The following is a 24,107-nucleotide window of genomic DNA, read 5'->3' as shown; positions in this document are numbered from 1 at the left end:
CCCCCAGTGCATCACATATGGCTATCAGAGATATATCCCTTGCCTCCCATCTTGCCAGGCAGGTCTTTTGAACACTCCAATTCTTGGCTCTACACTGAAATTAGCTTTGGAGATTGTCCAAGGACTTTTTTTACATCTGTTCACTGTATTCAGTACAATCAGATTATGCACCTGTCTGAACCACTGACACCAAGCAGTCAGAACACAGTTCCCACTCCCTTCTGAGGACTAAGTATACTTGACAGGACTTATCTGTCCCCTTTCTTAAAAGACATTAACGAGCACTACAGACATGGGCAACAGCGTCCTTTTTCTTCAACGTAAGAGCACTCTACAGCACAACTTTAAAGGAACCAGGACCACAGGATTTTGGAAAGGGAGTCACTAACATCTGATCCTACAAGATTTCTCAGCTGTCTGATCTTAATGAGGAAGAGAACAGGATTTGAGGGTGAGAAGAAGGTAAAGTGGGACTATCTGTCTAGGAAATAAACACAGAGTCTATTCCTCAGTTTGTGGTTCAAGCAACCAGTAGATATATTCCTAGACATGATATGTCCAAGTGCCTAAGGAGAACCTGCTCTGGAAAGCAGAACAAAGAAATGTTTTCTAACCAAGTAAAGATAAGTTTTCTTTGCGGATAAACCTGTGTGCTTTCTTATGGTGACATACTGACCCTGCTACTGTTGGTTCAGAATTGATGCCCCTTTGCTGGCTGAAGGTCAGCCATGGGGTGGTTTTGGCTTACACAGCTGTTTTGATGCCAGCAGCTGGATGGCACCATTAAAGTGTGAGCCAGTATTTGGGGAGAATAGCCTCTGAAAGAAAGCCAAAGGACTGTGTGGATGTGTCTGATGTCACATACTGTCTGATGGTCAGCTTGAACAGCATTTCATTGATGGCTGTGGGGTGAAGGAAGCTTTGGTTTGGTTGCAGACACACTCATAGTTGTTCTAAATCTAGAATTTCTTGTGGAGTTCTTGTGCAACATGTTCTTCCTCCTGGAAGGGCTCCAGTAAGTGACGTGACAGGATGGCCAGCCCTGTAAATAAGAAGAGAAGGGTGCCCTGGTTCTGCCACAGCATTTTTAGAGAGGTGATGGCTGCATGCTTTCTCCCATGGCCTAGTGAGGTATACATATTGGCAGCATGGGGCTGTTTCAGGGTTGTGACTCAAGCAGTATCTGAAAATGTCATCTTGCAGAACACTGTAAATGTAGCCAGTGTTTCCCAAGAAGGCTAAAAAGAGACCTTGTACCTCATCAGCTAAGGATGAAATCTGCATCTTGAGAAGTATTGCAGAATGCATCTAGGATAGTGGGGAAAAAGGCGTAGATAAATATTTATACACACAATCTTCAGGTCATACTCCTGCCTATTCAATCTAGCCAGTTTCAGGTATTATGGACTCGTGAAAGAGAAAAGATGAAGGGAAAAGGATGGGACTGAATGAGGATGAGCTCAGAAAGTGCCAAGGGCACTGAGATTCCTCACAGGAGGGCTGGTGATTCTTCGAGGAGCAATTCTGAATTCCACAGTTAATATGCATAACTGAGTAACCTGCAATAAATCTCATTTCCATAATTTAATGAGCTTTTTCCTCATTTTAGTATAACAATTTCTATATTCCCCAAATTATTAATACTTCTTTTAACTGGCAAAAAGGACTTCTGTAGTAACAGTGATGTTTTGTGGCAGGACTGCAGGACAATGTGTTTTCAAGTAATACAAGAACATTTCTGTAGTTTTCTAATATTAAGTAACAGTAATTAGTAATTTACACAGTTAAAATATACTAGAATATTGGATTAAAAACAGTACTATGTAAACTAAAATATACTATGTTCTAGTACATTTTAGTTCTGTATGACACTATTTTCTTTAAGAGTTAATTCACTGCATCCTACTCTTTTGCAACTTTCCATGTACACTTGCATGATCTTGGACATCTTGTTATAAATTTGTAACTTGTCAAAACTTGTTATAACATGTAAAAAGAAAGTATGCAGTGGACCCTCACGTTTAAAAGCTTTTCCCTGAACCAAAATTGTTTAAAACAGGGAATTCTGTTGATATCAACAAACAGTTCCACAGGGAACATTTTCACAGTGCCAGACACATTCCTTTGTAGAGGGAATGTTGTAAGAAAATCCACTAGGACTTTGCTAGAAAACTCTACTCTCTGGAAGTAGCAAAAAAGTTTTGGGACAGTAGGTTTCTCTGAGCTAAGCTTGAGACACAAAGTATTACAGATGAGGGCCTCCCACCATACATGACAGAAGATGTCTATTCTGCAGCCCTGGACTCGTATGTGACTGAAGTAGGTTCCTGTTAAGACCCTATAGGTAAGCACAGGTTATAGGAATGTAGCAGTCTTGTCACCTGGGTGACTCCGGTCCCCGTGGTGGATGGGTACATCCAGTTGTAAACTGGTTGGCTGATGCACAAGAAGTGAGGATCCTCCTTCACCTTCAACCCCTTCCAATTTGTGAAGGCCCACCCACAACCTTTAAATCAGTTAAAAGTGATTTGCATGGAAGGTGTTGTAAGTATATACGCTGTGCAAAAATCTAATTTGGGAATTGCCTTGCATTACCAATGAGACTGTGCTTAATTAGGTCATCATAACTACAAAACTGTATTTAAAACCCAGAGATTGATGTGTTCTTTACTGTAGAGACCAATTTTTATCTTCAGACATGTCCTCTATTTGTTTTTCAGAGGAAGACGAAAAACACAGCAAAAACACCTTCTTAATATATGGAAATGGCATTTAGACTCTTACTCTGTTCAATTTTACAGTAAAAAAGAAAAAAAAAGACAGCTTTTCCTGAAGAAAAAACCCCAAACTTATCAATATTTTTATAAAGCTCTTACAATTTCTTCATGATACTTCTTCCACTCTTTTGTTCCCACAGCCTTAACATTCTTACAATTCAGGAAAAAACAAGCACTTCATATTACAATTTTATAGTCTTCTGAAAGGAAAAAAAAGATTGCAATGCCACTAATGCAGGCTCTAGAATATAATATTTACAGAATATAATATTTAAAGTACTGCTGATGCTGAAATGATGGAATTCAATTTCAAGGTATATTAGAAGTCATTATTAGGTAAGCTTGGGCTTATTTCTGCTTTTAAACTAGAGTACACACTATGTGATGTAACCTATCTATCTTTAGTGCTACATAAAGAGTATATGGTGCTATATAAAGAGTAATCCAGGGAACAAATTAAATTATAATTTCATGATTACAAGAAAATTTATGTTGCATTTATAGGCAAATTCCACCCATGAAGCAGATACTTCACTCCCTAGTTTTGTTTACACATATGAATCATTAGCGGAAAGACTCTCAATCTTCACTGCAAGGTTTACCGATTGTCTGTGGGGTAACGGTGACACGATCAAAGATATTTGCTCAATCAGGACACTGCAGTCTATATGCAAACCTGCCAAGAACAGAGGCCCCTCGCGGGAGAGCTGAGCATGCACACGACCAATGTGATCAAGCAATGCCCGTTTATTACAACTAAGAAAGCCCTTTTATAATGTTCTCCCGCATACGTGAGTAACAAGCAGTTCAAGTCCTCAAGATTGGACAGTTAACTTAGCCCGCGCTTTAAACCTTCTTGTGATTGGATAAAAAGTGCCACATCAGCCTTGCCAGGCTTCCCGCCTTGTGTAACTTCCTCTTCCGTCCCAACCCCTTCCAGGGGTTGTTTGTCTCGTCGAGTTTCTCCCCCCTCATTCAGGGTCACATCCTTATCACATTCTTGCTCGGCTGAGGCTCTTATCAGTCTTGTTCTCACGCAGGATTGCTCACATGTCCATTCTCTCGCAGAAAGTCCTCTTGAATCCCAATAGCCCCCTTTTTATGAAACTACTGAACTCTTCCATAAAAGAGAGAATTCCTGCTCTGAAAAGTTCGCAATCTCAAAGTACAATACAGAAGACAGCAAATAGGTTATACCAATAGTCCATTTTACAGATAGGGGAGCTAAACCAAAGGGAAATCATGACCAAAAGCACATGCTTCATCTAAATAATCTCTCTGAATTCAGTAGCCTGTTGTCGATAAAGCACTGTCATGGCCAAAGCTTTGCTAAATCTTTGGTAAAGCCATAGCCTAACGCTGCACAGCAAGCCATTTCAAAACTAGGAATGGAGTACAAATCTTCTGAGTAATCAAAAGCCAACACAACATTCTAGCCACAAGTTTGTCACATATCTTCATAAATGTCACCTTCCTGGAGAAGTCGAGAACTGTCCATTGAATCAGAATTCAAAAATCGGGAGAAGGAAATAGTAAACAATGAGTAAGTTTCTTACTGCACATTATATCCTAGTACAAATCCAGAGCGTGATATTGTTGAAGCAAAAGCTGAAGACTTTTGTGTTTAAATGCACTGTACTAAAAAAAGAAAATAGATAGTTTGGTGTTGGTACTACAGGTTGCTATATACTGCTTGAGAAATAAGCCAGTGAAAACCATCTGGTTTGTTAACTTCTGATGTAATCAATGGCTTTCTAAGGTATCACTGTTGGCAACAATATCTATGCTCTCATAATAAGATTTATTACGAACATTAATAAAACTTGGAAAGCCTAGTGACCCATTAGAGGATCAATTAATACAGGATCTTTTTTCCTGCAAGCATCCAAACTGCTCTTATGTTAGGATTTTTCAGGATAGGACATCTATTTTATAATAATTCCTCAGCATTCAGGATGGTAACTGTAGGTGAAGGAAATAAAAATAATAATTTATCAGTCTGCTAAAAGAAGTGATTCAATGAGTCATTACGAATGTGCAAATAACTATATTCAGTAAATTTTCGAAAGATAGGGTTTATTATTATTGCTTCATTGTGAAGTTGTGTAGGGGGGGAAGAACTGTAATTAATGTCATTAGTACTTCCTCTGTTTTATTCTTATTTTTCTGAAGGTTACACTGGTAACAGGGAAAAAAAGCTTTTAACTGCTAGGCTGCTGGCTTGAATTCAGCCCAAATGAATGGAGGGCTGTGCTAAGTCATGTGTAAAATGTGTTGGTGAAGTCAGCAGAGCAGAGATATGGTTTTAGTAATGTTTGGCGGTCCTGTCTGCCATCTTGGCAGACTGAACTGGGACTGAATAGGGCTGGAAATTAAGGGTTGAGGATTATAGCCATAGAGAAATTGACAGATATAAGGCAAGGTGCTTAAAGAGGCATAGGGGTCTGAGAGATCACTTCTGCCTTAGGACGGGATGGGATGGGATAGGATGGGATAGGATAGCATAGAATAGGATAGAATAGAATAGAATAGAATAGAATAGAATAGAATAGAATAGAATAATTCCAGTTGGAACGGACCTACAATGATCATCTTGTCCAACTGTCTGACCACTTCAGAGCGGACCAAAAGTTAAATTATTTCATTAAGGTCATTGTCCAAATGTCATTTAAGCACTGACAGGCTTGGGCATTGACCACCTTTCTAGGAAGCCTGTTCCAGGGTTTTACCACCCCTCTTGGTAAAGAAATGCTTCCTAATGGTAGTTTAAGAGGTTATCACCCCAGATGTCTGCAGTACCCTTCTGATGGATATAGTGCCCCAGCAATAGGGCATGGAACGGTGCAGTTGTTTCATGCCTGGGTCAATGTGCAGCAAGGTATATAAGATTTCTAACCCCCAGACAGTAAGATGGAACTTCACTTGATCACCAAAGGTGGTGGGATTTCCCTAGAAAGAAATGTCCTACTCCCAGTGATGCATACGTATGTTATTTAGTAATTCCTTAATTCAAAATGAGATATGTAGGCCCTGTTGCCCTGTTTTGGCTGCATTTAAAGTTGGTTATGCCAGCTGGAATAAAAGCTCTCCTTGAGAATGCTTTAGAGAAAAAAATCACACATTTGCTAAAGTTTAAAAATAAAGCATGTCACAAAAGAGAAAGAAGAACAGAAATGGAATAAATTGTTGACACTATCTGGTGAGATGTAAAAGAAACGCAAGTCTGGATGCCTGCTTTAACTTTTAGCCTCTGATGGCAACTGCATTTTGGTGAGGTATGATCAACATATTAAATGCTAGGAATTACCTTCCCTAGCAACGAGCAAATAAAAAATTTTGCCTGAATTAATTTTTAAATTCCATTGTCTGCCTTAAAATACTTAATTTTTTTCTGGACTTAATACCACTAGCATGAAAGTACCATGGCTGCCTAGGAAAGCAAACTATAAAGATAAACAAGTGGAAAAGAGTGCATATTTTGCACAATTCAAAAATACTCTAAAATGTAATATTTACTATTTTGAATGCTTTGTAATCTTTCTTAATTCACTCTTACTCCCAAATGCTCATTTCCTCCTCTTCCTCTCTTGAAAATACCTTAGCTTTGCTGATATTTTCTCCCCTTTACACTTCTAGGACTTCTCAATCTGTTGTTAGCATTGTTGCTTCCTTGAGCAGTACTCCTGGTAGCCTTTCTTCCACTGCACCAGAGGTAACACTGAAACTAGCACGTGTCAACAGTTAATCACTCAATAAATCCATGAACAACATGGAGCACGATGCCTACATGTATTTATTTTATGGAACTGTTGTGATCTGATCTGGCAGCCTGCTGTCCTTCACACCATGTACTGCTGACATGACCTAAAAATATTACACAAAGATAACACATAATGTGATGTTATACTATTGACACAACCTGACAAAGGAACATCATCATTCATCATTCAGCAATGTAAAAGTTAGGATACACAAACCTTCCACCTGCAGAGGACGGAGGAAGCAAGCAGCTGATTCAATGTGAATGATAGAGCAAGCTTCCACTTTACTGAAAGAAATCACACCTTATATAAGCACTCTACAATAATCATGCATACTACTCGCAGATCTATTGGATACGTGTAAAAGGCTACATTATAATATCCCAGCCCCCTGCAGCACTTTAGGCATGTCACAACATCTTCCTTCTTCTGGCCTGCCCTCTTTCCCAAGGTTGTTTACCATCATACTCAAGGCCGTTGTGTACCTCAGTTTCTCTCTTTGTTAACATAACAGTCCGTTGTTAGCATAACTGTACCCTGGGTTTTTTCCTTTGTTTACCTCAGATGGCTGCAATCAGCTTCTGCAGAGACCCATGGCCTTGCTCTCTGCAAGCCGTTCTCCAACATCCACCTAGGACTAACTTTAAAAGGCAGCATCCCTGAATACAAACAGGTTTTAATGCAGCCTTAAATGCAACCTTCCCTTCTTGCTAAGTAAAGATAAGCACCTACAATAAGGAATCAGTGGTAGAAATGGCTTATTGTTTTGTGGTACTCTTCTACAGCCTTGTGGTGGTTTAAGCCCTGCTGGGATCGGAGACCACGTTGCCATTGCCCCTCCTCAACTCTCAGCCGGTCAGGCTGGAAGTGAGGCACAAACCCCGGGTTAAAATTAGAAGAAATTTAATACAACAGTGTGATAAACAATCTGAACAACAGTAGTAGCAATGATAATAACAGTAAACAGTAGTAACAGTAAACAAGACAAAAGATATACAGAGAAATACCGCAATGGTTACAGACAGCTCACTCGCATGCTTCCTCTCACCAAAGCCACAAAGGAAAAAGTTCCCAAGCTCCCGCGCCCAGACCTGACATCAGCATGGTATGAATAACCCGGCTGGAGATCCCTTCCCCCTTCTCTGCTGGGGAAACTTAACCCTATCCTAGCTGAACCAGGACATAATCCACCCCTTTATTCTATACCATCTGTGTCACGTCCAGCTGCCATTCAGCAGTTAGCAATGACAAATTAACAATTTACAAAGGCACAACATAATTCCTGGCATGTTCGCATGTTCTCACCCAGAATCAAGTCCCCCTGTGGGACACATCGGACCTCTCCATTGTCCTGCATCACCCACCAGGTACACCCAGGTCCTTGGGCAAAAGCAATCCCATGGATGGGTTTGCCTTTACCTTTGCCTGGTGCAGGACTAAACCAGACCATTTTTCCCAATATACTCCTCATGAGCACCACAGGGACTTTATCCCCATCTACAGCACGTGGAGGTTTCGACTGAGCCAGGCCAGCTCGACTGGCAGATCCTCTTACGTTGACTAGCCAGGTGGTATTTGCTAGATGCATGTCTCAGTCTTTGAAGGTCCCACCTCCCAGTGCTTTCAATGTGGTTTTTAACAGTCCCTTATAGCGCTCGATCTTCCCAGAGGCTGGTGTGTGGTAGGGGATATGGCAGACGCACTCGATGCCGTGTTCTTCGGCCCAGGCATTTATGAATTGTTTTGGAAGTGGGTCCTGTTGTCTGACTCAATTCTCTCTGGGGTGCCGTGTCACCACAGGACTTGGGTTTCAAGGCCCAGGATGGTGTTCCGGGTGGTGGCGTGGGGCGCTGGGTAAGTTTCCAGCCATCCAGCGGTTAGTTCCACCATTGTGAGCAAGTGGCGCTTCCTGTGGCGGGTCTGTGGCAGTGTGATGTAGTCGATCTGCCAGGCCTCTCCATATCTATATTTCAGCCATCGCTCTCCATTTTGCTGGGGCTTCACCCACTTGGCATATTTGATTGCAGCACACGTCTCACATCCATGGATGATCTCTGCAGTGGTGTCAATAGTGAGGTCCACCCCTCGAACCCACCTGTATGTTGCATCCCTACCTTGGTGGCCCGAGGTCTCATGAGCCCACTGGGCTATGAACAGTTCACCTTTGCGCTGCCAGTCCAAGTCCACCTGAGCCACTCTAATCTTAGCAGCTTGGTCTGCCTGCTGGTTGTGTCGATGTTCATCAGTGGCCCGACTCTTGGGTACACGGGCATCCACATGGCGCACCTTCACAACGAGGTTTTCCACAAGGGCTGCAATGTCCTGCCATACTTCAGCAGCCCAGACGGTCTTACCCTTACGTTGCCAGTTGTTCTGCTTCCATTGCTGCAGCCATTTCCACAGGGTATTTACCACTGCCCATGAGTCAGTGTAGAGGTAGAGCCTTGGCCACTTTTCCTGCTCAGCAATATCCAAAGCAAGCTGGACGGCTTTCACCTCTGCGAACTGGCTCGATTCACCCTGTCCCTCAGCAGCTTCAGTGACGTGTCGTGTGGGACTCCACACAGCAGCCTTCCATCGTCGATGTTTTCCCACAATGCGACAAGACCAGTGAACAGGGCGCATCGCTTCTCCTCATCCAGCAGCTCGTTATATGGTGGGGCCTCCTTAGCACGTGTCACCTCCTGTTCTGGTGACATCCCAGAATCTTTGCTCTCTGGCCAGTTTGTAATCACCTCTAGTATCCCTGGGCGGCTGGGGTTCCCTATTCGAGCCCGTTGTGTTATCAACACAACCCATTTACTCCACGTGGCATCTGTTGCATGATGCGTGGAGGAGGCCTTTCCTTTGAACATCCACCCCAGCACCGGCAGTCGGGGTGCCAGGAGGAGCTGTGTTTCAGTGCCGACCACTTCTGAGGCAGCCCGAACTCCTTCGTACACTGCCAGTATCTCCTTCTCAGCTGGTGTATAATTAGCTTCAGAGCCTTTGTATCCCCAGCTCCAAAAGCCTAGAGGTCGGCCTCGGGTTTCCCCAGGTGCTCTCTGCCAGAGGCTCCAGGTAGGGCCATTCTCCCCGGCTGCGGTGTAGAGCATGTTCCCTGGACTGGCCCAAGAGCTACTGCTTGGGCAATCTCCCGCTTAATTTGTTCAAAGGATTGTTGTTGCTCAGGGCCCCATTCAAAATTGTTCTTCTTATGGGTTATGTGGTAGAGAGGGCTCACAATCAGGCTGTAGTTCGGGATGTGCATCCTCCAGAACCCCACAGCGCCCAGAAAAGACTGAGTCTCCTTTTTAGAGGTTGGTCCATTTGCTTAGCTGACAAAGGATATCATCCTTGTAGGGGTACCTCTCCCTTACACTGAGCAGGAGTCGCTTCCAAAGGCTGAGGGTTTGAGTCTGTTTCCATATAGCCCTGTCAATGCCAGCATCCTTGGCCAAAGACCCCAGCTGCTTGGCCTCTCTCCCCTCCATTTCAAAAGCACTGGCTCCACTGTCCCAGCATCGGAGCAGCCAGGTGCAAATCTGCTCGCCTCTCAGGCGGTTGAAATCTCTCCGCATATCTTGCAGCTCAGTTGGGGATAGAGATTGGACGATCACCTCTGGCCCTTCCTCCTGTTCCCGTGCTGGGCCCGGCTCATTCCCATCCCCCACTTTGCGAACTGACTTTCTCGTATATTTTGTTTTCTGTATTGGGGCGACTGATACCAGCACTGGCTGGCTCTCTGGCTCAGTCGCTGTGCTGGTGGAGGTGACTGAAACTGGTTTTGCCTGTTTCGCTGGCCCAGATACTGTACCAGGAACTTCACTCTCAGGTTCTGTAGCCTTTTCTCCCCCTTGAGGCCAGTGGGTGGTATTAAAGAGGACATGGTAGGCATGGGCAAGTCCCCAACACATTGCAGCAATTTGTGTCTCCTGGGTTTTGCCCGCTTGGTAACACACCCTTTCTAAGCACTCCATCAGCTTATCAGGGCTCTGCATTTGTTCGGGAGTAAAATTCCAAAGCATTGGGGGTGCCCACCGACTCAGGCCTTTCCCCATCTTTTCCCACACCCCTTGCCACTCACTATTATCTGACCTCAGGGCAGGTTTCCGGGCACTGCTATTGTTAGAGAAGTGCCGCATGGCCAAAACCGAAATCAGGCAGGCATTCAGAAAGCACTGTGCCACAATCACACTGGCCTGCAGGCTCCAAGGATAACTGAAACTCCCAAAACCTGAAAGGATCTCTTCCCCTGGCTCACCCATAGAGGGGGTGAGACCCCTAACAAAAGCCCAGGCAGCAAACAGGTACCGGCCCTCCCCCCCCCCCCCCCCCAGCGATACGAAGGCATTATAAGCAGTCAATAGCCAGTACATCAACATAAGACCCTTTATACATTTTCCACCAATAACAAATGCCAGCACTGGGATCATACACTGGATATAAGGATTAATCCAGCCCCACCACACAAGCAAGTGGGCCAGCATTGCAAACATTTTCTTATGAAACAAATACAAACAGAAAAATTACACCCAACAGATTGCTCTAACACACTCTGGCCAGGGTCTGTCCCTTTTTGATTCTTATTTCAACCCTCTTGTGCCCCACGTTGGCGCACCAAAAAGGCTGTTGTGGTTTAAGCCCTGCCGGGACCAGAGACCACGTTGCTGTTGCCCCTCCCCCACCCTCAGCCAGTCGGGCTGGAAGTGAGGCACAAACCCCGGGTTAAAATAAGAAGAAAATTAATACAACAGTGTGACAAACAATCTGAATCACAGTAGTAGCAATGATAACAACAGTAAACAAGACAAAAGATATACAGAGAAATACCGCAATGGTTACAGACAGCTCGCTCGCGTGCTTCCTGCCACCAAAGCCACAAAGGAAAAAGTTCCCGTGCTCCCGTCAGGTATGAATAACCCGACTGGAGATCCCTTCCCCCTTCTCTGCTGGGGATACTTAACCCTATCCTAGCTGAACCAGGACAAGCCTCTCAACTACTTTCTCTATCTCTGCTCAGGAAGCAAATTTGTGCAGTGTCAAAACCAACTTCCTAGCAGTTTTACTAGAATACTTAGGTACTATCTTTAAAATACCTGCCAGTACTTTCTTTTCCTGGTTTTGACGGGGCCTTCTCAAAACCCACATCAAATGCTTCCTGTCACGGACTAGACAAAGATCAAGAGTGCTGAGTTACTTATTTACCAGCCACACATACACTTTGGTCAAACCCAAGGCTAGTCCTTGTGCCTCTGTGTTTACTCTGCTCTGATGTTTACACAGCGTAAGAGAGCTATTGGTGCGGCCTGCAAACTGACTACTTTGCTGCTAGTCTCTCTGCATTTCACACAGGTATTTGTTGAGAAGTATATGGCACGATGTTATCTTACAATGCTTCTTGAAAATATCAAAACATCTACTCAAGCACATAGACGAGTTGCTATCAACAGCAATGGCAACAAGAAAGGAAGTGGACTTTTACCAAATGATCCAAACCATATGCAACATAGCTTGTGAGCTAGCAGTAGGATGACAAAACAGAGGTATTAATGCAATTCCAATCTGTATGAAACTCAGACTGCCTCTTCTTTCCCTTTCTATCAATTCCTCCAAATCTGAAATTAACTGAGTCATCCTATCATTAACATACGTGAGTATAATACATAAACAGTATTTTTGTATTTTGCATTTTTGTACCTCCAATAAATAACTAAAAAATAATTAAGGCTAGAAGAATGCCTAAACATAAGCTTTTCTTCCTCAAAAAGTTTCTAAATACATCATTACAGAGTACACATATACACACTGAAAGATCTGAAGGCAGGGAAGAATAGACAAATGAATCCCAAAAACTGCCTGCAGTCAGCACCAAGTAAGAACAATGTATTTATTCTGACTGTAAATCTAACTTCTGCTCCATTTCTGTGGCTGCTTTAGTAGGTGACTGAAGTAGCTGTGACATTTGCAAAACAGGGCACAAAATTCATAATTGTATTTGCATAGTAGATTACAGTGTGGAGGCCCTTATACTTCTGGATTCAGTACTATCAGACAAATGTAACAGATTTATTCCACCTGACAGACAGCATTATTAGTGCTGTGCAGCTCTCTCTTATCACCTCACTGGGACACCAGCTTACAGACACATTAGTTGCTCATGACCAACAATCTTAATTACGGCTTGATTTACTTACCCTAACTCTTTGTTGATGAGTACTGACAGAATTTCAAAAAATATTTGACAAGATTGTCAAATATTTTGATATGGTGTTGTACATGGCTCCTGTATATAGGACAGGCTTAATTTTTCCAGGCTAGCTAATATACAGACATTGTATTTAATGTGAATGCTCCCGGCTAAATAACACATGTACTATAATCCACTTGAATGCTTCTGAGCCTGCAGGATACTTAATACGAGATAACCCAGAAGGTATGTTTTTAGCTTTTTCACAGAACGTCTAGAGCCTACTTTACTTCAGCTGAGCTGCACTGGGGCATGAGGCAGATGAAGCCTATTGTCAGTGTATGTTTTACTGCTATTATTAAGAACAGGTAGTGGTTTAACATGAGCCTCTGATCATAGGAACATTTTTCTGAAAACCAGAAAAAATTCCCCTGGAAAATTTAGCAAATGTTAACTGCAGCAGTAGTGTTCTTTAAGCTCCTTTATATCTATCATAAAGGATAGGCAGAAGTGAAAGGCTGCAATTCTGTTCTCATCACAACTGCAGATCCTCTGAAAAGATTCATTTTATGTATATAAAGAGACTGTTAATGTGGCATAATAGCTGCCTTTACCCCGTAGAATCCACACTTCTTTACATTTCTCCCAGCATGTCCACATCTTTCTGATATGATGATGCCCGAAAGTTATACACAGTATTTCAGATTCAGTGTCACTGGGATCACGAAGAGAAGGGACCATTATTACCCTTCTTCTCCATGATGTGCTGCTTCTGTATATACAGCCTGGAAGAGTATTAGCTGCTTCTCCTGCTGTATCACATTTCAAGTGCATGGCTACCATCCTGCTCCATGGGACTTTGGCAACTGACCTCAACAGGAGCAGGTTCACATGTCATCTCCAAATGGCTGAGTCCGTCAGCCCTTAAGGGCTTCTCATAGCACTTCTCAGGAGCAAGTCACTGTTAAATACTAGGCCTGACAATTCTACGAACTAGCTTGGTGGGTGATCACTGCTGTAAATAGTAGCATTCACTTTCAGCGAGATGTGGAATGTTACTGAGAAATTTGTTTTTCATAGAACCACAGAATCATTTAGCTTGGAAAAGACCTTTAAGATCACTGAGTCCATCCATAAACCTATCACTGCCAAGTCCGTCACTAAAGCAAGTCCCTAAGCACCACGTCTACACATCTACATTTAGTCTTTTAAATACCTCCAGGGATGGTGACTCAACCACTTCCCTGGGCAGCCTGTTTCAGTGCTCAGCAACCCTTTCAGTGAATAATTTTTTCCTAATATCCAAACTAAACCTCCCCTGGTGCAACTTGAGGTCGTTTCCTCTCATCCTATCACTTGTTACAGTTTTCCTGCGTTCCACCTTCTGTTTGCAACATACCACTTCACTATTACCTGCTGATTTAAATAATATGCTGTTCACCATATTATACAACTATGCAACATTATCACCCATGATATGTGGCTAGTTATTAGTGAAGATTCAGGTGCTATGATTACCAATTTCCTTGTCACTTTATCAGGCTTCTCTCTCCCTGCCATTTTTCACTTCCATTTATTATTTATTTTCTCATCAACAACCTCCAGTATTCTTAATGCAATTAGACAGGAAAACTATCTAAATACATTTGATCCTCATTTTGAAAACATTACAGATTAGTAAATGTCATGTTTTGTCTTTTAGCTAAACAGGAAAATACACTGTATTTGATGAAGTTCAGGATCAAAACCAAAACTAATTTGGCAGCTATGCTTTACATTAAAAACAAAATACTTATGGCTATTAATACTTATTGTTCTCTTAGTATATTCTCTCCTCTTGCAAAGCAGTCTTGTGGTTGCCTTTCTATTCCACATCAAAACTTTTTACATAAGAATCCCAGTTCCCAGTGAGACTCCATTAATAGACTGTAAAGTTGGATTAGTTACACTGCCTCTTGGGTCATATGTAAAGGCAGAGGAAGCAGTAGGTTTTTCTTCCTTGCATTTGATTGTCCTTGCAGAATTTGATATTATATACCGAGAAAAATTTTAAATAAGTTTTCCTACATATATCAACCCTCAAGCTCCTCGTCCATCTGTCCATACATGCAAGTTTACACAGATATTAGAAATTACTGAAATTCTAGTAGCTGCTCTGCTGATAATGGATCAGTCAACTTCAGGTTAAAACTGTGACTACTGCCACAAGCAACTTGAAATAACCACAAAATAACAGGATACAGAGATTTTAGGAGGAGAAAAATACCATTCGTATCTGTCATGCTTTTCAATACAATGGCATTGCTCTTTAGTAAATGTAACAACTGAGTGAAATTTTTGCCCAAAGCTCTTCTAACTCTGGGGTCTTTTAAAACCCTTATTTGACAAAGAAACAGTGCCTTCACTGTTCTTCTCTGAACACCCTTCCACTAAAGAAAAAAACAGAGCCTAGGATAAGCACCCAGGGCTTGGGTTCTAGATGTCAGCTCTTCTTATGTCAATGGAGTATGTGCCAGTAAGGCTCAATACTGGGAAGACATGAAATATATGTATGTCACCAAACAACTGAAATTACATTTGAATGGTTTAGATGGGCAAAGTAATGTGGAAATAACCAGACAGTTTTAGACTCCACTGATTCTAGTCACAGATTTAGATACGCATTACTGCCTTTACTTAAACTCTAGATAATTCAAAAGGTTTCATCATTATATAATGTTAGACCATTTTTTTAAAGTTTCTTTTATCCCCTTGTGTTTATAAAAAAGTACTTGAAATTATGAACTTGAAGGGTGCAAAATCAGGAGTAAAATAAAGAGAACCAAAATTTACTGCTTTTAGAATATATGGTTTTATGAATTTTCTTGGAGAGTAGAGCGTTAATATAGTGCTTTTCAATATTCAGAAACAGTATTCGTTAAGCTGCATCACATTTCTAGCAAAATTAATTTCTTGTATCTAGCAATGGAATCAATTAAGAAGCTTAAGAGTCTTGAAGTGGGCTAACAGAACTGAGTGCTGCACTGCAAATGCCAGAACTACAGAAATACAACAATCAATTTGATTCTGATAAAACTAGGGCATGTGATCTGCTTTGTCTTCCATCCTATTCTGTCTTCTTTCCCAACATATTCTTGATCTTTTGTATTTTAAGAGAAACCCCAGTCATCCTGCCACCCACCATTCTGACCTCACATGATGTCATTTCTTCCCCTTCACCTTAGCTTTTATTTCTAAATTCTAAGTTTGCAATATCCATTTACTGCTCCTCTTCTCCAAATCTATCCCATACTCTTCACAGTTTGGCAATTCTCCCTGACAAAATACCTTCTGGTCTTCATCTGATACTTTTTGAGGAGCCTCTGCTGATTTCTTAGTCCTATCTCAGTATCAGTAGTCGATTCTCATCCTCCTTTGACACAGCTGGACATTCTCCTCTTTGGAACAATTTTCCTCTGTTAATGCACGTGATTTGTCCTTTTATTTCCCCCTCATTTTTCTTCCCCTTTTTAACTATACTTTCAAGGAAGATAATCTCAGATTACTCCGTTCTTGATCACTCTACCCGCTCTTTTTACAATGTTCATCCTGTTTAATCTCACCATACAAAAAAATTCAACTACCAATTCCATGCTGGCTGTGTTTCAGTTCCAGGTTTGACTCCTGTTCAGATTATGATCTGAGTGAATAACTGTTAAAGACTAATGGGTAGAAATCCTCATCTCCTCCAAATTCTCAGCATGATCTTCTGTGTCATACTGAACAATACTACCTTACTTTATGTCACTCGGGTCTGTAAGATGAATAATATCTTTCTTTTTCAGATGAGAGACCTTACTCATCTTACTTCTAAGTAAGTCTTAAGTTTTGCAGACTTCCTTGGAATAAAATGCCATGTATATTATCCATCTATTTCTCTGGCCTTGACAAACATAGAATGCAGCTGTGATGATTATTTTTCTCTAATGTTCTACCCTTTCCTCTGGAATACATCTCTCATTTGCCATTTCCTATAAAAACAACAGCAAAAAATCCCACAGCAAGTGTTAACTGCTTATGGTCAAGTAGTACATGGCACTGTAAGCAGCATAACTGTAGAGATGTGCTAATGTAATCCATATTACATGTTAAAAAACCCATGAGAAACCTAACCGTTTTCAACATAAGCCTTCACTAAAGGCTTATGTTGTAAAATAAAATATTTTCAAAATAAATCACCATACTCTAGTGAAAATTAGCACTGAAAGGAAAGTTCCCACAGTGAAGACCTTGTTAGCTGAATTTCAACATGGAACAAATATTTCTGACGCAGTTATAAATAGGATTTATAATGGAAATGTTGACACTGTGATAATACTCCCATGTGATAGACCCTACTTCATCTTGTCCTTGGCTGATGGACACTGTGACAGACCAATATAGAAATTTGCTGGAGGCAAACAGGCCAACAGTGGACACGTTCTGTGTCCTGGAAGGAACGGTTCTTTTCTTGGAGCCAATGAACAGATGAAAGGAGGCAATTAAAACTCTAAGGTAGCACTAATCTCTTTCTCTCAGATTATACCTGTAATTAACACTCTCGTGGTGGCACCTCTGATAGGTATACCTAAACTAGAATTCAAGAAGCTAGTTCAAGATAGTAATATAGCAGGGACAACACTGAAGCTAGTCCAGGCTAGCTGCCTGACTACCTAGTTAGCTTCATAGTCAGATCCTGTAGCGTTTACTAGGCAACCGCAAGTTGTATCTAGACGCAAATTAACTACCTCAGTACTTAATGGAAGCCTGTGAAAACTACAGTCATTGTAACAGCTTTATATCTCTACAGGAAACTGGTTCTCTGTTAATTTGCTCAAAACTAATTATGCTCATTTTTTTCTAAGTAAATAGTAAATAATTTGATTATGCGACGCAAAAGTATCTTAGAGAGATTGAGAAATCATCCTAAAGAATTAAGGCTACTCCTTTAAAACTTCTCATTCTTTTGCCTTCTTCCAAAGCAAGCTCTCTTGTCCCAGATGAATGGAGGAACACTGCAGAGTGGGTTGAGCCATCATGTGTGTATGGAAGTGGGGCAGAATGGGTGCAGACTGCCAGCCAGCTGGATGGGCCTCACACTGGGCAAGAGGAAAGATGTGGAAGGGTAGAGGCATCTGTACCTAAGGCTTGGTGAGATTGCTAATAAAATTGACAGTGAAGACTGGTATGACAAGAGTTATAAAGAGGAAGGGGAGAAGAAGAATAAAGCTTGAAACTGACACCTTTTCTTTTAATACACCTTCTTTCTCTGATTACTAGATACTGCAGAAGTGCCTTAGGATACTTCTAGAGGCTTTGGCTTCTCCAGAGTTGTCTAGAAAGAGGACAGAAGCAACAAATTGTAGAGAAAAGATGGCACAGAAAGAATCCTGACAACAGTTCTGTGAGGATGATGAGGCCGTATGTTGAATAATTTCATAAAACACGCTCTTGTATGACTAAGAATAACTAGTGAGCTTCCGTATGCTTTAAGGCACAAACTGATGGCATGTCTGGTAATTCTAATCAGGCAAAATGCTCATTGTAATTGGCTTCTTAAATAAAAATAAAAATCTGGCCTGGTCCACATGCATTTAACCAGTACATTCCAGTTAATTAGCATCAGTCAGAAATCTCTCTTTCCTGTCCATATGGAGTTTGTATTTTGTGAACTGGAGGAGGTGGAGAAGGCAGAGATGAGGAAGACAGGAAAACATATCACTCCACCACTGGTCAGAAGAGAATGTAAAACACAGTTGCTCTTTAAGGCATTAGAGGCCATTAGAAATTGCCTTATCATAAGCTTAAAATGTTTATTTCTGAAACTAGTGATTTTCAGCATGTTAATACTGATGCTGTAACAGTAACCAAACATTACAGGAAAAAATACTGGTAAAACTTGACAAGTTCTTATTCGCTTCATTAGAAACACTTTGTTCTCCACTCATATATTTCACCTAAAGAAATTTTGTCCATCTCTTTAGAGAGTATTAATTGATAAATTCTTCTTTGACTTCTCCCATGCTTTGTTCAGGAGGTCAAAGGCTGGATGAATTGTTCTGGTGAGCCACGTATGTTCATCTGGCAGCTGGATGGTCCAAAAATAATCTGCCATAAACCCATTCAGATCTGAATTTCCAAACCCTAAAGTGCCCCAACTGCTCTTAATCTGCAAAGTAGTTTTACTCCTCTTTCATTTAATCAAATGTTATTCATTCAAACTAAATGAAAGAGCAGTATCCATTTGCTGCAGGATATATATGCAAACAGACAATTATAGCTTAGCTGCCCAGCCCGTGCAAATTCATACTTTAGCTTACCTCCTGATAGTGTGTTTACAAGACTACATCCTAGAGATGGCCTGTGGAATTTAGAATGAGTAAGTCAAAGCATCCATTAACCTTGTGCAGGTCTAGAACATTATTCCCCCTTTTTACTGGGTGTCAAAAGCCTTTCCTTTCTGTTACACCTTTGATACAGCACTCCCATTTTGCCCTTTTCTAGGTTTTAACAATTTGCTGTTCTCTAAGTTTTAACAAGAGGCACAAAACAGCATTTACTGTTTTTCTCTAAGCAAAGACAATCTCAAACTGTCCCTGGATGACTCCCTTGAATAAGGATGTGACACAGGTTTCATTTTTTTCCTGTCCTGGTACGTTCTCTTTTGACACATCTGCAAGTTCAGTGATCCCTGGAGGAAACAAACAGGTCAGAGCTTGGATTTTCCAAAATGAATTTTATTTGGTGATAAAACAACCTGTAAAGGCCTTTATAAAAACTGCAACATTTGTTAAATCTACGAAATGTACAACCTTGTGGGTAGGGCTCTGCAAAGATATACCATCCTCATAGCTACTAATCACTAGCCAAATCTCTGCTACAGCAAAAGTAGAAGCAGGGTCTTGCCTGAGACTACCGTGGGAAACAAGCTTAGGGAAAACAGCTCTCTGTAACCTTATAAGTTCTTACACCATGGCACTGACCTTTACAATCATACTTGTTTTCCATATATGCAAATATTAAGGTAATCAATTACCCGGAAAGCTAAATCTCAAGGTTTCTATGGTACTTCAATATTCCTGATTCAGACTGACATTATTATTCTTACCTGTTGGACACTACTTTGCTTCCTCCCGCTTTATTCCCCTTTCAATCTCCTTTTAAACTACAGTACAAAGCTAGAACTTCTTGGCAGCTTCTGATGAATGTGCTAATGACCATAAAATTGAAATGTGAGAGAAAGCAATTGGGAAGTAAGAACTGTCAGGGTACTATGAGTGATGAATATTCACTGTAATTATAGTTTACTAATACTCTACTCTAATTTACTCTAATACTAGGCTATATGGCCCAGAAGGCTGCTTTTTAAGAATTTGAAATTTGAAAGAGTTTTATCAAAAGATTTCAAATATTTAAATGGACTCCAGCCACAGGTAATGCACAGATCATTCATTAAGATAGAAAAAATGCTTAGCTCTTGTTTACAGATAGGTATTTGTATTTGACTTCTTTTGTCTCTCTTTTAAGAGACTTGTTGATATACTACACACATTTATTCATTGCTGACAGCACGCTTGCCTACTGTACTAAGCAGTTCAAGTAATGAGAAAAAAATTACACTTTCCTACAATAACTTATTTTCAAGACAATTTAGCACAACGGAAAGCTTTCTCTTAACTATAGTTTCAGAGACTGAAACACAATACTTATCATTACCTTTTAGTAGCACTAACAGAAACTTACAAAGGTACTGTAAAAATACAAAGCTCAAGCAACAGAAGAAAATTGAGAAGTTGCTATTCGGAAGCAATAATGGTTACCTTGTTTTCATTCAAACATGAAAAATACTATTTAAAAAAGTAGATTATTTACTGCTGTTTGCATGAATGAATGCAAATACTTAAAAATACTTTATCTATTTTATTACTATAAATGACAAAAGTTAATTATAACATTGTCCATTAACTCACAGCATGATATTGGGAAATACTTAAAGAAGCAAACGTGTGCATGGGTAAGTCTCAGGGTTAACTGGTACCACTCAGAAAGAACATATCTGAAAAAGGCATCATGATCACTGAGGATGCATCTTTGACATGATAGTATTTGAAAGGATCACAATGATGTATGAATCTGGAGTTTTGCTGCATCTTATTTGAAGTAACTGAAATTGAGCTAAGATCTTGTCATCTTGAAGTTGCTTAAGCAATAGGAATAGCAATTTTTAAAAAATGAGTACAAATATGGTCTATTTGGCCATCTTGAAGATAATCAGGAAATTTAAAATTTAGACTCCAAAAGAGATATTTGTCTTTTGATAGGTAGCTAGCTAACTGATAGACATTTCCAGACAAAGAATAGAGTAAGTAGACTTTGAGAAATGTTTTGTTATATCACTGTACACATATGCAGCTGCATTTGGGGAAGAGATACAAACTCATCTCTTCTGTAATGGAATAAAAGTTTTAAATGAGAAAATAAGAATCCCACACCTTCTCTCCCCAAATCTCAGCCAATTTGTTAGCAATGCTACTTCACATCCTGTGGCAGGAAGTAAAAAAAGACACCCTACAAATTCCTGATCTGCAGGATTTCTTGGTGTCAAATTTCACACCATCAGATGTTTGCATTTTCTCTTGAGTACTCTAGCCATTTCTTTATTTCAAGGGTTTGGCAGCTTTGAGATACTTTCATTCCAAATGCTTTAATTCCCTCTTACTTCTATCCTCTATCAAGCTTTCCTTTGACAGGGTTGCTGTTATTAGTTCTTTGCATGGCTAAGCTTATGACAACTTATGAGTGATAAGATGAACGGCTGCTATAAATTGAGAGAGTTCAGCAGTTGATGGAAAAATGAAATAATGAAAAAAGAAAATGAGTTGGGTATCATAGGAGTAAGTATGGGCCACTAATATAAGTCCACAGGAGAGGTTGCATTGAGGTAATTTTCAACAGTGAAAGGTATTTATTGATACCATTTTAAACTAGTAAAGTTTTACTACTGGAAACAGTTCTGTTGTGCTTTGCTTACAGTTCTGGACAGCCATGTTCAAGAAAGATGAATTTATATCAGGATGTGTACAAAGAAAGTTTTCAAGACTGATAAGGGAAATGGAGATTCTAATGTGCACGAGCCCTTGACATGCACTAAACAAATAAACAAGAGCACCCCCAACCCTTCCAACCCCAAAACACACAGATGGCTCTCTACAATCAAATACTTAGGAATAAAGAAAAAAAACAAGTGTTCTTTAAGCTAACTGACAGTAACAATTTAGTAACAAGTTATATATGGTGGTCACTTATACTAAAAATTGAAGAAAGTAAGTGGATTGTTAGGAAACATTGAAGAATGTTGTTGTTCTTTGATTTTGCAGATCATGGTATTAGCCTGGATCCACCACATGTGTACATTTAAGAATAAATGGGTTTATATCTGAAACAAGGACATGCAGAAGATGATGGTAAGTGAAAATGAATCTCAGAGCTACAATCCATATTAGTGCAAGCAATAACTAAGTTAGTTGGAAACTAACAAGAAATTACTCAGCTCATTTGACAGGTGACAGAAAGGACAGACATGAAAAGACATGAAATTGGCAAATGGTGTTCCATTTTATCTATCCAGTCTTAAGCTAAAGAGCAGTACATAACAATACTAACCTCATGGAAAGACATCAGAAAAATAAAGCAAAACCCACTTTGCTTCTTTCTATAGCAACTTTCCACACCATGTGACAGGTGAAAATAGGTTGCAATGTTGATATAGGTGACACAGACAACTCTATGGTATCTTGAATATGGGACTAATGTTCCACAGAGCACCACAGGCTGCAGAGAGGAAGATTCCCTCACGGGTTACATATGTGTAATGGTAAAGCATTCTTCAGAATTCAGGCCTTAGCTAACTAAGACCATCATGAATTCCCTTGGATAGTAAAAAAGCTAAGGATCTTTGCCCTGATAAACACATTATAAAAACAACCAACATTTCTGTTGATTTATGTTCTCTGAAGTCTGTCTTTGACACTGTCCCGAAGAAGCTATTAATTCGAGGTAGAGCTGTATGCTTTATACTGACTTTCTGACACTCCACTGTATTTATACAAAGCAATAGTCACCAAATGATTAAAAAATGAAAACAAAATCTCTTTGAGCAATGTACACTCTTCATGATTTACACATGATGGTTGTTTCTGTATAAATGGCAACATTCAAAATTAAATAAACGTTTAAAGTTAACACAGAACCTTTTCATTGCAATAAAAAAACCCCAAACAACCCTAGCCACAAAAAAACCCCAATCTATAATTACCTGGTTGGTAGAAATTTGGTGAAAGTTCTCTGGCAACTGCTCTTGCAATATCACATTCCTGGCGAGCAGCCTGAGCAGCCTGATCCGCAGCATCAGCTTTAGCTCTTGCATGTGCAGTTCTGTACAGAGTAGAAAACAGTTTATATGCAGAGGAATCTTTTACGAGTTGCATCAATAATATGAGAGCAAAAGACTACTGTTCCCAGCTATCACACACTATATTGTATAGTGCACTGTTATGCTCAATGAAAATCAAAGTATTTCAGAATCAGCACATTAATTCCTCTCAGTTTCTTCAGTCCTGCTCATCCTTGTATCACATTTACTTGTAGGTACAAAATTTACCGGCTTATCTTATAATTAAAATTTTCAAATAGAAAAAAAAGATAGTATCTGACTGAAAGCTGGGATTATGATTTTAATACATGTTACCAGAATCTGTACAGACTGAGCCATTGCACTGACTCTTAAACAGGGGTCTGTGAGTCCCGGACACACGGTGTTCAGGGGGACTGTGGAATGCTATTACCTTTACAACATTTCAAAGTTAATGTTCAGTGTTAGGTGCCATGTAAAATTTTTTGCAGGGCAAAATTGAAGTATGTTGGCCCCCAAAACTGAGAAATGTCTTCCGCAATCAGACCCTGCTGAAAAGGAGAGGGATAGAATATGTGTTTGATGCTTCAATTTGTATAAATGGGGATCTAACAGTTTTAAATTCTTGTAACTCAATGAATTTTGAATCCAAAACAATCTGAAAAGGCAACTTTTCTGAAGTCAGGACAACAGTCTGGAATACTTTCATGAAGTAATCTGTCCTCTGCTTCCACTTTTTTCCTTCTGCTATTTCTAAATAAAAGCTTGCGCAAGTGCCTCTGATTCCAGACTGTGCAAACTGATAGTTGTGTTACTGCAGGATTGCATCACTGTTTGTCCCATCTTCCCTCCCCACTTCATTTTTTAAACAGTCATCTGTTTAAAAATTCCTGATGGCAGTGATCTCTGTGCCTCTACAGCATTAGCACATAGCCTAGAGCTATGAAATGGTTCATTAGAACAGAGGGGAA

General features: G+C 40.3%; 1 protein-coding gene across 3 annotated transcripts in view; it reads right to left on the bottom strand.

Annotated features, from left to right (window-relative positions):
- JPH1 (junctophilin 1) overlaps positions 1-24,107 on the bottom strand; it is a 96,668-nt gene that overhangs the window by 17,747 nt on the left and 54,814 nt on the right. For all 3 annotated transcript variants that reach the window (XM_074898821.1, XM_074898819.1, XM_074898820.1), the window contains exon 3: positions 23,041-23,159. In XM_074898821.1, the coding sequence (XP_074754922.1) occupies positions 23,041-23,159 (119 nt within the window). The remainder of the gene's footprint in view (positions 1-23,040; positions 23,160-24,107) is intronic.

The sequence above is a fragment of the Athene noctua genome, chromosome 2, assembly GCF_965140245.1.
Source record: "Athene noctua chromosome 2, bAthNoc1.hap1.1, whole genome shotgun sequence".
NCBI classification, from domain to species: Eukaryota; Metazoa; Chordata; class Aves; order Strigiformes; family Strigidae; genus Athene; species Athene noctua.
The sequence above is the reverse complement of the archived record's forward strand: the minus strand, read 5'-3'. Positions and strand labels throughout refer to the sequence as shown.